Source organism: Athene noctua, chromosome 2, assembly GCF_965140245.1.
Source record: "Athene noctua chromosome 2, bAthNoc1.hap1.1, whole genome shotgun sequence".
In the NCBI taxonomy this organism is placed as follows: Eukaryota; Metazoa; Chordata; class Aves; order Strigiformes; family Strigidae; genus Athene; species Athene noctua.
In genome coordinates, this window is record NC_134038.1 from 143,437,846 (window position 1) to 143,451,194 (window position 13,349).

At 38.4% G+C, this 13,349-nt stretch overlaps 1 protein-coding gene across 2 annotated transcripts in view; it reads left to right on the plus strand.

Moving 5' to 3' along the window:
• Positions 1-13,349, plus strand: part of KCNH8 (potassium voltage-gated channel subfamily H member 8) — a 200,047-nt gene that overhangs the window by 160,789 nt on the left and 25,909 nt on the right. For both annotated transcript variants that reach the window (XM_074900508.1, XM_074900509.1), the window contains one exon: positions 485-699. In XM_074900508.1, coding sequence (XP_074756609.1) covers positions 485-699 — 215 coding nt within the window. The remainder of the gene's footprint in view (positions 1-484; positions 700-13,349) is intronic.

Sequence of the window (13,349 nt, forward strand, 5' to 3'; positions counted from 1 at the left end):
CTTGCCCATAAATGAAAATATAATATCGTAAGAATTCATTCTTTTCTCTTGGAAGAAGTGCCATTGAGCTACACATGTATTAATAGCCTGTACAACTAAGATACATTATGAAGTGTAGCTATAATGTTCGCTTTTTGAAAAACAAAGTCTCACCTGCTATTAATTACCAGTGTAAATCTTAATTTTCTATGTATTTACTTGATTGCTCCCTTAAATCAGGTAGTTAGATATCTGTCTGGAAATTAGTCTTTGTACCTTCAATTAATTACATATAAGATTGCACCTGCAAAGATAAAAAAAAAACAAAAACAAAAACAAAAACCCAACAGTTTTTAGTCAAAGATCCTTTAGAATGTTATTAATTAAACAATACAGTGGTAACAATGGGATTTAAGATTTAGCAATTATGTTGAAACAGATTTATGATTCAAAAAAGGAGTAAAAAATTCATACTTTGAAGATGTATTTTCATGTTTTCTTTTAGGTAAAGGAGATTTAATTGGAGCAAACCTATCCATTAGGGATCAAGTTATTAAAACAAATGCAGATGTTAAAGCTCTAACATACTGTGACCTCCAATGCATTATCCTCAAAGGCCTCTTTGAAGTGCTTGACCTTTACCCCGAGTACGCTCACAAGTTTGTTGAAGATATACAACATGATCTCACATACAATCTAAGAGAAGGCCATGAAAGTGATGTAAGTATCTTTAAAGGTCTCTGCAGTTCTTGTTAACTTTAAGATGTTTCTCATACTTTAGGCAGTTCTCATAATTTTGCTACAGTAAAGAAATACACAGATTATGTTAAAAGGACCATTCATTCCATCTGTTTGATAATTCAGCCATTTATAATGAATGATTCAACAATTCAGCAATTCATAAACATGAATTATCAGCTGATCAGATCATAAACAGTGAGCATGTTCTCTGCTTCTCATTTTTCCATAGAAAACATCACCTATGAGAGAACGTTCTTCTTTAATGTTTTGTTATTTTTATACTTTTTCTAGAAGCTTGTGTGCCAGCCTAATGAATACTAATTTCATAGATCACTGATTATTGCTTCCTAGTTAAGAATGTCATCACACACATTCAAAATGAGAAACAATTGGTTTTCATCACATTAACTAAAATGTGTTTTTCCACTTAAATGAGCAGTTTAATGTGAACAAGAAATTCCAGATAAAGCATTGTTAAAAGACTTCAGTATAGACTTACCAAAGTGCTTCACTGATATTATGTAGTAATATGTATATTCATATTTTAATAATGAAAAGCTTTTATGACAGCTTTCTTTTTCTGACTTAGCCATATGAGTGTATGAAGATAGTGATAGCCAAACTTTTAGGTTGGTATTTAACAGTTCAGGTATTTGTCCTTGTATTGTGCTTCTCCTTATACACAGAGAGAAGTACCATTGAAAATACACTATCAAGACAGGAGACAAATGTAATGCCAAGGAAGCATAAAGGGCAAAAAAGGTTAGCTGTTTGGGCAGACACCACAAAGAGCTGCAGAGTTTAAAAACTCCATACCTTGTGTGGCTGTTGTCCTCTGTGTAGTGTAGGCAAGCACTCACTAGAGTGGCGTGTTGCTTGGCTGGTTTGTGAAAAGAAGTGTCAATGGATGCCCTGTGTGCACCCCACTCCAGCACTATGTCTTCCTGGCTCGTGCCCACTCACACGTGTCCTTTTTCAGCTCAGACACCCGGTGAACACAAGATATAGGCTGATTTTTCTATAAAAAGCTCACTAGGTGTACTTTGGCACCAGTGTTTCCACACAAATGCTCTATAAACAAATGCAGTAGAAAGGTGTAAATATATAAATGCAAAATAAAGGAAAACAATCAGGGCATCTCATTTGTTTGCCTCTTGCAATGTCCCCAGACTTCCTGCTGCTGAAGACAGCAGCTGAGAGTACACATCTGTTCTGAGAACCTGAAGATTAGTTTTATAACCAACACATTTTCCTTGGGGAGGAATGCTTAATCTGAAAAGGAGTAAAACTCTCTGTAAAGATAGGGTCTGAACCTGATTGCATGCTCCTCTCCATTTTTGTTATGGACCCTGGTGAACCACTGCAATGTATTGTTTCATGCTTTTCTGTATGACGAATCTGAGAATCATCATCTCAGCTGCAAACACATTCAGCTTTTATAAAATCAGGGACAATTCTTCCCAATTAAAGTCAGCTGGGTGATGTACAGACTCTCTGCTGGGAGCAAATCTCGTGGTCACTTGCTGTTGTTCTCGTGGGGGACTTTAACCTCCCCAGTATCTGCTGGGAACACAACACAGTGAAGAAGGAACAATCCAGGAGTTTCTTGGAATGTGTGGAGGATAACTTCCTCACACAGCTGGTGAGTGAGCCGACCAGGGAAGGTGCCCTCCTGGACCTGCTGCTTGTGAACAGGGAAGAGCTTGTGGGGAAGGTAAAGGTTGGAGGCCGTCTAGGGTGCAATGATCATGAGATGATTCAGTTTTTGATCCTTGGAGAAACAAAGAGAGGAGTTAGTAAAACTGCCACCTTAGACTTCTGGAGGGCAAACTTTGACCTGCTCAAAAGACTGATTAGCAAAATCCCTTGGGAGGCTGCTCTGAAGGATATGGGAGTCCAGGAAGGCTGGACATACTTCAAGAGAAGTCTTAAAGGCACAGGAGCAGGCTGTTCCCATGTGCCGAAAAACAAGCAGGGGGGGAAGGAGACTGGCCTGGCTAAACAGGGACGTTTGGCTGGATCTCAAGAACAAAAGGAGAATCTGTTGCCTTTGGAAGAGAGGCCAGGTCTCTCATGAAGACTCTAAAGTAGTGAAATTATGCAGGGAGAACATTAGGAGAGCCAAAGCACAGCTAGAGCTCAACTTGGCTGCATCTGTTAAGGATAACAAAAAATGTTTCTATAAATTCGTTAACATCAAAAGGAGGATTAGAGAAAATCTTCCTCCCCTACTGGATGCAGAGGGAAACATGGTAACTAAGGATGAGGAAAAGGCTGAGGTGCTCAACACCTACTTTGCCTCAGTCTTTAGCAGTGGAACTGGCTGTTCCCTGGACACCCAGCCTCAGGAGCTGGGAGATGGGAGGGGAAGCAGAATGAGGTCAGCACAGTTGAAGAGGAGGTGGTCAGAGACCTGCTGCACCACTTGGATGCACACAAGTCTGTGGGACCATATGGGTGACACCCAAGGGTGCTGAAAGAGTTGGCAGATGTGCTCACCAAGCCACTGTCCATGATTTAACTGAAATCATGGCTAACTGGGGAGGTCCCATTGGACTGGAGGGTGGCAAATGTGACACCCATCTACAAGAGAGGCAGAAAGGAGGATCCAGGAAACTACAGACCTGTCAGTCTGACCTCGGTGTCCGGGAAGGTCATGGAGCAGGTCATCACAGGTGCCGTTAAAAGTCATATAATGGGCAACCAGGGGATCAGGCCCAGTCAGCATGGGTTTATGAAAGGCAGATCCTGCCTCACAAATCTGATCTCTTTCTACGACAAGGTAACCCCCTTATTGGATGATGGAAAGGCTGTGGATGTTGTTTACCTTGACTTCAGTAAGGTCTTTGACACCGTTTCCCACAGCATTCTCCTGGCAAAACTGGCTGCTCATGGCTTGGATGGGCACACGCTTTGCTGGGAAAAAAACTGGCTGGATGTCCAGGCCCAGAGAGTTGTGTTGAACGGAGTTAAATCCAGTTGGTGGCCAGTCACGAGTGGTGTCCCCCAGGGATCGGTTTTGGGGCCACTCCTGTTTAACATCTTTATTGATGGTCTGGACAAGGGGATCGAGTGCACCCTCAGTTTGCAGATGACACCAGGTTGGGTGGGAGTGTGGATCTGCTCGAGCGTAGAGAGGCTCTGCAGAGAGACCTGGACAGGCTGGAGCCATGGGCTGAGCCCAACTGGAGGAGTTTAAATAAGGCCAAATGCCGGGGGCTGCCCTTGGGCCACAACAACCCCCAGCAGCGCTACAGGCTTGGGGAGGAGTGGCTGGAGAGCTGCCAGTCAGAGAGGGACCTGGGGGGGGTGATTGACAGCCAGCTGAACAGGAGCCAGCAGTGTGCCCAGGTGGCCAAGAAGGCCAATGGCATCCTGGCTTGTGTCAGCAATAGCGTGGCCAGCAGGGACAGGGAAGGGATCTTACCCCTGTACTCGGCACTGGTGAGGCCGCCCCTCGATTCCTGTGTTCAGTTTTGGGCCCCTCACTACAAAAAGGACATTGAATGACTCAAGTGTGTCCAGAGAAGGGCAACGGAGCTGGTGCAGGGTCTGGAGCACAGGTCGTATGAGCAGCGGCTGAGGGAACTGGGGGTGTTTAGCCTGGAGAAGAGGAGGCTGAGGGGAGACCTCATCGCCCTCCACTGCTCCCTGAAAGGAGGGTGCAGAGAGCTGGAGATGAGCCTCTTTAACCAAGTAACAAGTGATAGGACAAGAGGGAATGGCCTCAAGTTGCACCAGGTAAGGTTTAGACTGGATATCAGGAAGCATTTCTTTCCAGAAGGGGTTGTTAGGCGTTGGAATGGGCTGCCCAGGGAGGTGGTGGAGTCCCCATCCCTGGAGGTGTTTAAGAGTCGGGTCGATATAGCACTGAGGGATATGGTGTAGTTGGGAACTGTCAGTGTGAGGTTAATGGTTGGACTGGATGATCTTCAAGGTCTTTTCCAACATAGACAATTCTAGAAATCTACACCATCCTCAAATGAGAGTATGCAGACAGGAAAAGAACATCGTCACACACACTGTGCAGGATGGGTTTTAAAGCAGTGCAGGACATATCCAAGCACCTTTTCTGGTTTAAAGAGGAAAATATTTACAGCATTTGTGAATAAACACTGTAATGTCATGGTATAATCCATTATCTTAAAATTAAAAGGGAAAAAAAAAAATAATCCTGACACTGAGTAGCATCCAATGTCACGGGCAAATATCATGAACCCAAGACAGATTATCACAGTGTCACTTTCTCTACATCCTTCGGTTAACTATGCCCTCCACTGGTATTTCTCTTGCAGCAGAACCCACCTCAGTCACGTGCCTCTCATTTCTTATTCAATGATTTTATTTATTGATAAGGATAAAGAGCAGCAAGAAGGTGGCCAAAAGGATGGCTCAGCAAATGAGAGAAGATATGTATGTCTGTAGGAAGTGTGCCTAGTCAACCACTCTCTCTGCTTCACCTAGAAAATACCATGTCTTCATGAATATAATTTGCAAGCAGAAATAATTTCAGAGTTATCTAGTGTTTTACTCTCATAGAATAGTAAGAATATTTTCAGAAGTACAGTTTGTAGGTATGAAAATACGAACATTAAATAAATAATTTTTTCAATACAGCATTATTTCTTGGGAATGGTGCTGTGGGATTGTTCGGCAGCTGTGAAACTGTATCTTGATCTCTCTCTTCCTAAGACAGGGCGATTTCATTTTTCTAAGTGTTTATGACTTCTGCAGCTTTATGGAAATTTGGGGTTTGGAGAACTTTTCCATAGTTAAACAGGAGATTGATTCATTTGAATAAGTCATTTTCTCACTCTCTTCTTCCTTGAATGTTTTAAATGACTGCAAATTTTAAATTGAATATGAATTAATGCTTCTGAAAACGGATCAGCAGCAGTATTTAGGGTCAGGTGAACTGCAGGGTGAAATAGCATTCATTTCCCCACTATGACTTGTCAAGTGCCTTTCAGTTTAGGGTCAGGTAATCTACAGACGGAAATAGCACGTATTTCTCCACTTGCCAGGTGCCTTTCAGTCCTAACCTAAAATATTATTGCATCTTCAGTCTACCAAAACTGCCTTAGGTTGTAGATTTCCTAACACTTTAAGCCAGCATTAAGAAAGTGAAGCTGCAGAAAGATGCAGTCCTGGTGATCCCTTACCCCTTTCCTTGTGCTGTTTGAACTGTTCATTGCACACAAAACTGAATGAGACATTTGAACCGGATTAAAATTAAGTGGATCAAAAGGGACAAAAATCATCGAGAGTTTCCTGATCCCGGAGTGTCAAAGTTGGATACTTAAGCACTAGATCATGTAACTACCCTACCCACATCAAATTCTCTAGGAAAACTTTCAAAATTTGTTTTCCTGGTTCATTTGCAAGTCTAAGAGCATATATAATGATGTTCTCCATCTACATTAAAATCCAAGTAAGGTGTAATGGTGGAAAAGGCTCCAGGACTTCCATAACCCTGTCACTTTTCAGTAAAACAAGGGGGATCTGTAACCAGATTTCCCAGTAACAAGCAGAAATTGTAGCTGTTTATAGCTGGTTACAAAAAGATTGAAAGTGTTGCTTAAGCAATCTTGGAAGAAAAACTCAGGAGATTTTAAGTACAGGAGTTGGCAATCATGCAACTATTTCAATCTCTAATGAGTAACAGATAGAGAAACACAAAGACACAAAACCGGGGAAATAAAGCTTCAGTGGTTCCTCATGACAGCTCCAAACCCAGCAATCATTAAGTGATTTATGATTACAACCATTAATGTGTGAGCAATCACACTGGCAGTGCTATTATGCCATTTTTTATATATTCCCATCACAGAGAGATGTGAATTAGGAAAAAAAGTCTTTACATTGATTACATATATACATTCTGCCCTTTGCTTTCTTTGCTGCATTTTGCTCAAGAAACTTGTAACTGTTTTTGTAAATGTACTCAATTATTTGAGGACAGTTAGAAAAAGATAATTTGTTTGGTAGCTGGAGTTGTAACATTAAAACAATTCAGCAATTCAGGTGTTTCAACCACTTTTTCTAGATCTGTGACTATGATGTCATAGCCATTAAATAGTTTGCGAAGTGACACAGATTCTGACACCCGCCTCATCTCACCTATATCATTTTGCACTGTATACAGGCTGCATATATAGCAGGCAGTGGGAGAGTCAGATATCTGGTTTGATAAAGCTAGGCACTCACAAGAAGTTTCTTACAACATATAATACAATTATATTTTTAAAAAAATATTTTGCTATCCACTAGCCCTGGAAAATGTGCTATTTTATATATTTAGAGAGGAGTAGCAGATGTTCATAACTCTGAATTATCCTATGAGAAACTCAGAATAGGTAAATATTTGCACAATGTATTTGTGGGCTTGGTAACAGTTTCTTGTTTCTGATTATTTCTTGTGTCCGTGCAGAAATGTCTGGAGTGTAGACATCATTATTCAGTAAAAAACCCCAAAGGCTGGTTACAGCCAGACTGATACAAAGAACAGGAGGCCTCCTTGATACCTGTGCCATCCCTCAAGCTGTAATGAAGTCCCAAAGGAAGATAAGACCCATAAAGGCACAGTCTTTGACTCATTAGAGTTCTATCAATATCTGTCATTTAAAACAAAAATCAAAAAACAAAAAACAAAACAAAACAAACAAACAAAAAAAAAACCCACAAAAAAAGGTTTATATGACTGAAGATTCAAAAATCTGTGTTTGTAGACAGGAGTTGTAATTAATAAGAATCTACTTTTTCTTTTGTAGCCTTAAAGGCAGTGTTCTGCCTCTTACAAGAACTTCTTTTCCCCCTTCCCCCAAAGGAGAAACTACTCTTTAAAATTAAAATACTCCGTCTCTGAAGCAGGGGGAAGGACTTCAGTGCATCTGCAGTGTAAATGAAACATAATGATAAAGACTGCACAAGAAAAGTAGTAGATTCTTCCTCCAGTTGGGAACATTGAGTCTTACTGTAGCTTAGCCGGGCTCCTTGATAATAAAATAAACAGACAAATAAATTTTAAAAGGCAACCAAGAAGCAATAAAAACAAAGAATTATTTTTTTTCCCCAGAAAGACATTGTCTGACAAAATAGGGCTTAATTCTTGTCCTTTAGAGAGGCTGGTGTTTAGAATTTATTAAATTTTAATGATTGAATTGTGGGGGGTTTTAATATAATAAAGATCATGTTGCTATTAGCAATACCAAATAAATTACAAGGGATGCTCCTCATTTTCTACTGGGAAACCTGAGAACTGGCCAAACCAATTGTTCTTAAAGGTGAAAAATGCTCTAAGCTCTGGAGCATAAAACAGAGCGCACAGTCTGGGAAGAAAAATGTCTACAAATTCTAATCTAAAATATACTGAGTGTCCTGGTTCATTCCAGCTAAGCATTAAACAAGTATTTTAAGGCCATAATGTAATTCCACCTTATTTCTTTTTAATTGGTTTATTTCTATAATCTTTCTTTGCGACAACTGGTGGTATTTCTTCTGTAGGCAGAAAAGAAGTCCCTACAGGAATTTTTGAATGCAGCACAAAATTCTGCTGAAAGTCTGCCTAGCCACTGTCAGTTTTTCAGCTAGTAGATTACATATTTGACATATATTCATTCTTGCCTCTTTAGTTATGCTTTTTCTAGATATTCTAATATAGGTCTGTTGAATTTATGAATGCTGCTTTCCAATATAGTAATAACTCAGAAGGAATTCTATCTGTTACATATTTGATTATCCACTATGAATCAGCGATGGAAATAGCATGACATTTCTGATTTTTTTAATCAGTCTTTATTGTCTGCTTAATAAATAGTATTTTGCATTAAATAAACAAATCAAAGTCATCCTATTTTCAATTCTATAAATATTAAGGAAAAAATAAGCATTTTTTTTAATAGTTGCTTTTAATTTTAGAAAGTGTTGTAAGATAAGAAAACCTGATAGAAACTTCAGTCACATAATTACTTATTGATGTGTTTAACTTTCAGAGCCAAAAAAAATGCTGTCTTGTCTATTACCTATGTACTGAAAAAATTAATTTCCAAACCAGCTCTTACTACACTGCTACACTTAGTCATAATTCCTCTACCCCAGCCTAGATCATAACTCATTCTGTACACTGTAGGACAATCGGAGGCTGCAAAATATTTTTCATAATAAATAATTTCCATAGAAGATTTCTCAAGTAATTCCATCTAACTTTTTAATAGAGAATGCCATGTTACCCAGCAGCTGTGTAGAAAAAAAGTGGCTTACATTAGAAAAGTTAAAAAGCTTTACTATATCACTTCAAGTGGGATTGGATAACTTTGAGGAAATCTTGTCATTTTTAAACAAACTTACATGAAGTTAAGCACCCACCCTTGTCAGCATGTCATCTGGTAGAAGATCATGTAGTATTACTGCAGCTGTAACTCACGGGTGTTTATTGTCTGTGGCACAGTAAGTATAAATTCTGCAAAATAGGAGACCAGCTGATGGCAATTTTTGTGTTTCTATACAAGAATTATTACAACAGGTGGAGGTGGAATATAGAAGTGAATAAATCACCTAAAGTAACATAAGTCTAACACTTTATCTGTGTGATTATTCTGAAAAAACAAACAAACAAACAAACAAACAAACCAAAACACCTTAGATTCCTGTTTATTATCTTTCTCTTTAGTCCATGTGCACTTGGCAGCAACACAGAACAAAGTCCCGTTGATCTATTAGAGATCCGAAGTGACTGATGGCTGCGCGTCCACTGCTTTCTGCCAGTCAGCCACCATACTTCCATTGTTTCTTTATACTCTTCTAATATGAGATGGAGTCTGCAAAAGTCTCATCTTCTCAGCAATTATAGAATAGGAATGAAAGTGTTCCTCATACTATCAAAAAGTAAAATAATTTTAAAACTGTGTACATATAATTCACTTTGAGACATGACTCCTGATGCGTTCACAGGAGTAGGTCTCTTACCTGCCTCTGTACGTGGACTACTCTGCAATCAGTGCTGCTGTGAAATATTGCTCCGTGCTCTTTTGCATTTTACAAGCTACTCAGATTTTTGTTCATGCATCTGGGACCAGCTGGAATTTTTTATTTCCTTCTTCCCTCTCTCTTCCCCTAGCCATCTTCTCAAAATTAATTACTCTATTGCTGAACAAAGCAGCACTCATACAACATCACTTACACAGCTCAACATCTATATTTCTATGGTACAAGTAACAGGACTGCACAGCTGTAGAAGCGTGTGACCATTGGCAAAATACAGAGCAGTTCGGTCACTGGTTTTACACTTAATTTCTGATTTTAAATGAATGAGAAGTAGTTTGGCAATAAGCATTGGTCATCTAGCTCTCCACAAGATATTTCAGAGTCTCCTACCTGTATTCATGACATTAAGCATATTTTGGTGGATCTTTGGCTATTTAAAGGTGGATGCTAGTTTCAGACAGTGTTGCAATATCCTCCTCCCTATGCAGTGTTACAGTCAGTCCTTCCTTCGTTCCCTCAACCTGGCAATTACCTGCTTCACTCAGCACGGGAGCGGTGCTGACCTGGAGCTATAGTGTGAGCCAGGTTTCACTCCTTTCTGTTGTCTGCTAACTCATAAAGCTTGTTTACTTGCAGTCATTGGTGAGCATGATGCGTGGTGCCTCTGAGCCATCAGTTCACTCAGTAACCCTCAAGATAGTCATCTCACTATCATGTTTCTAATATATCCTTCAATACGGTACACCACTGAGAAATAACGCAATAAGGAAACATGTAATTCAAAGAGGACAGACTGGTATGCCTTTTCTCTTGCAAGCTTGGTGGTCTTTTCATTTTCTTTCCTAGTATCTTTACCTGAAGATTTTTATTTTTTTTTGCTGGTATGCTCCTGTTTCATTTCTGTAGCCTTCAGTCATTCTAATATTTTTCAAAATAACACCACACAGCCCCCTATACTGTCTGGTTTTGTCTCTCTTATAGTTTATTCTTCTGATTTGTGTCATTTTCCAGTTAGAATATGCATCCCATCACAACTTTTATTGATCTTATCCATTAATAGCTTTTTCATTAATTCTTGAGTTTTCACAATTGTTTTCCATTTTACACCTAAAACAAATAGACAGTTGGCTGTAAGGATGAATCCCATGAAATGTGAAAGACGCCAAAAGGGAGGAAAATAACCCATTCAGTTTTGTCTGGAAATATGTTACATACATGTGACCCATCCCAGAATTCATACCCCTGTGATCACTCTCTTACTTTTATGAATGTGTTAGGAGACAGGAATTATGATTACTAGTCACACGCTATTTATAACAAGATTATATAATACATGTATATAATTAGGATTTTCACAGTTGGACCTTAGCAATTTCTTGACAAATGCAAACAATTTTCACTGTAACTAGAATTAAAATATTTAAATAAGTGACAAAATTTTGCTTCTAATTTTAGCTTTTGAGTTCGTTTGAACACTCTCCATTCTCATTCATTTCAGTTCCTGGGATTATTGCATTCTGCATCAGATTATAAAGCTTAACCAGAGGGTTACATGTTGTAAAAAAATCCAGGCTAGCAAAGCAGCTTATTGATGTTTTTAGACTGTGGTATGAGGAGGGTATAAAACACTGTGTCAGAATTTTAGCCAGGAAAAGCTCCTGGCTTTCAGAGAGTATTGCCTTGGAATCTAACATATTTCTGTTTTAATTACACAGGGATGCTAGATAATAACTTTTTCCAATGTTCTTCACTGTGTCTTAGGAAATATGCTAATGTAATTTTTACAATATTATTTTTTTTTGGTTCTACGGTGGAAAAATATGGAAAATGAAATTAATCTTAATATATTTTAATCTTAAAATATGAATTAGAGGGTGGATTTTATTTTGCATTGATAAAGTAGTGATCAGATAGTGGCCTTAAATTTAGAAGCATTCTTACAGTAACCCATCCTTTTATTATTCTGTGTAAAGACTAATTTATGAAGGAAATTGTAATACTTACCACAATTTCTTCTATAAGAACAATGGTTCTGGAGGCACAGACTACCTTGAGATGTAATGAGCATGTCAGACTAGCTTATATGGTAAAGTTACTATATCACTTGCAGAGTCATCATAACCTCAGGATATGTACTGAAATGTGTGAAATTAAATATTAAGTAATCTTTAAGCAAACTGCCTATAATCATTGAATTTGTGTATCAAGTTGGCATTCTACATGAATGCAAGTATGTGTTCTCAATTTTACTGAGCTGGTAACATTTTAGTACAACTTTTTTAAACATCATAGAATAGTAGAATAGCTGAGTTTGGAAGGGACCTCTGAAGATCATCTAGACCCACCCTTCTGCTCAAAGATATGAAAGCATATAAAAATTAAAAACAAAAATAATTTATGTAAAAATTCAGTCTAAGATTTTACTGATATAAAACCAAATATATCAGAATAATTTTATTTTTAATAATCTATAACTTCACTCAGTAAAACCAGAGCTACAGAACCTTCCTACATAAGTGTAACTAGAGTTCTGCTGAAAATGCAGTTCCTACCTAAGACATATAGATCACTTTTTCAGTGTTGTAATAAATAATAACATGATTGTAGTAGTAAATATATACATACAGTATATACATATATATACTACATACATAGTAAATGTTCAGGGACAGGCACCATTGATAATCACACTATGTTCATTCCTTTCAGCAAGATTGTTACTGGATTTCTCTGACACTGTGTTTGGTTTTATATCACAGTACTTTGAAAACTGAAGCAATTTTTTTCACTTATTGAGTCCACGGTGTCTTAGTTTCTAACCCATGCAGACCTTCTTGAGTAACAAAGCTTCCAAGAGCTCCAAAAAGCTATGCGCTCAGCTTTTCTGTATTATACGTATATAGAAAACACAAATTGCATCTCAGGGGAAGGAAATTATGATGGCTCTCTTACTTAATAATGTTATATACTTAGACTTCTGCTGACATCTTCACATGTCAGGACATGGCTTCTTGCCCTGAGGTGAAATTATGTGAATCATTTTCACAGTTACTGTATGTTTGCTGTCTTCCCCAAAGTTTTAGCTCTGAATATGTCTAGGGGCCAAATGTGTGCTCAATTTGCACTTTTCTTCCTTCTGGGAGAATTGACTAGAGAGTAATCTACTGATCAAGTTGTCACCCAAAAAGCAAAATATTCGTTATTTAGAAGCAATGTTTCTGAGGAAAAAAACCCCAATAGATTTTAAAATAAGGAAACAGGTTATGCTTGTCCCTGCTTTCTTCTTTGTAAGGTTTACCCTGAAAGCCAGATAAAGCTTGACTTTCTTACAGATTTTCCATAGACATGTTCCTGTCCTCACTGAGTCACTTCTTATTAATACTCATCCCATTGATTCGGCCTCTGAGTGCTAGCAAAACAGCTGGGCAACACTGGGGATGCTTGAAAGTAGGCAACTGGCAGGTAATAAAACTCAATGGGAGAATATTTTTCAAGATCCAATTCATTGCCTTCCTCTTCTCTTTTTAATAGCCTCTCTGAAGTTACATAAACATATTTACATAAGAAGTAGTGTGGAGTTTCATTTAAAGATAAAGCTAATAATACACGCTTTAGAGCAACTCTTCCACAGTATCTATAGCCTCCAG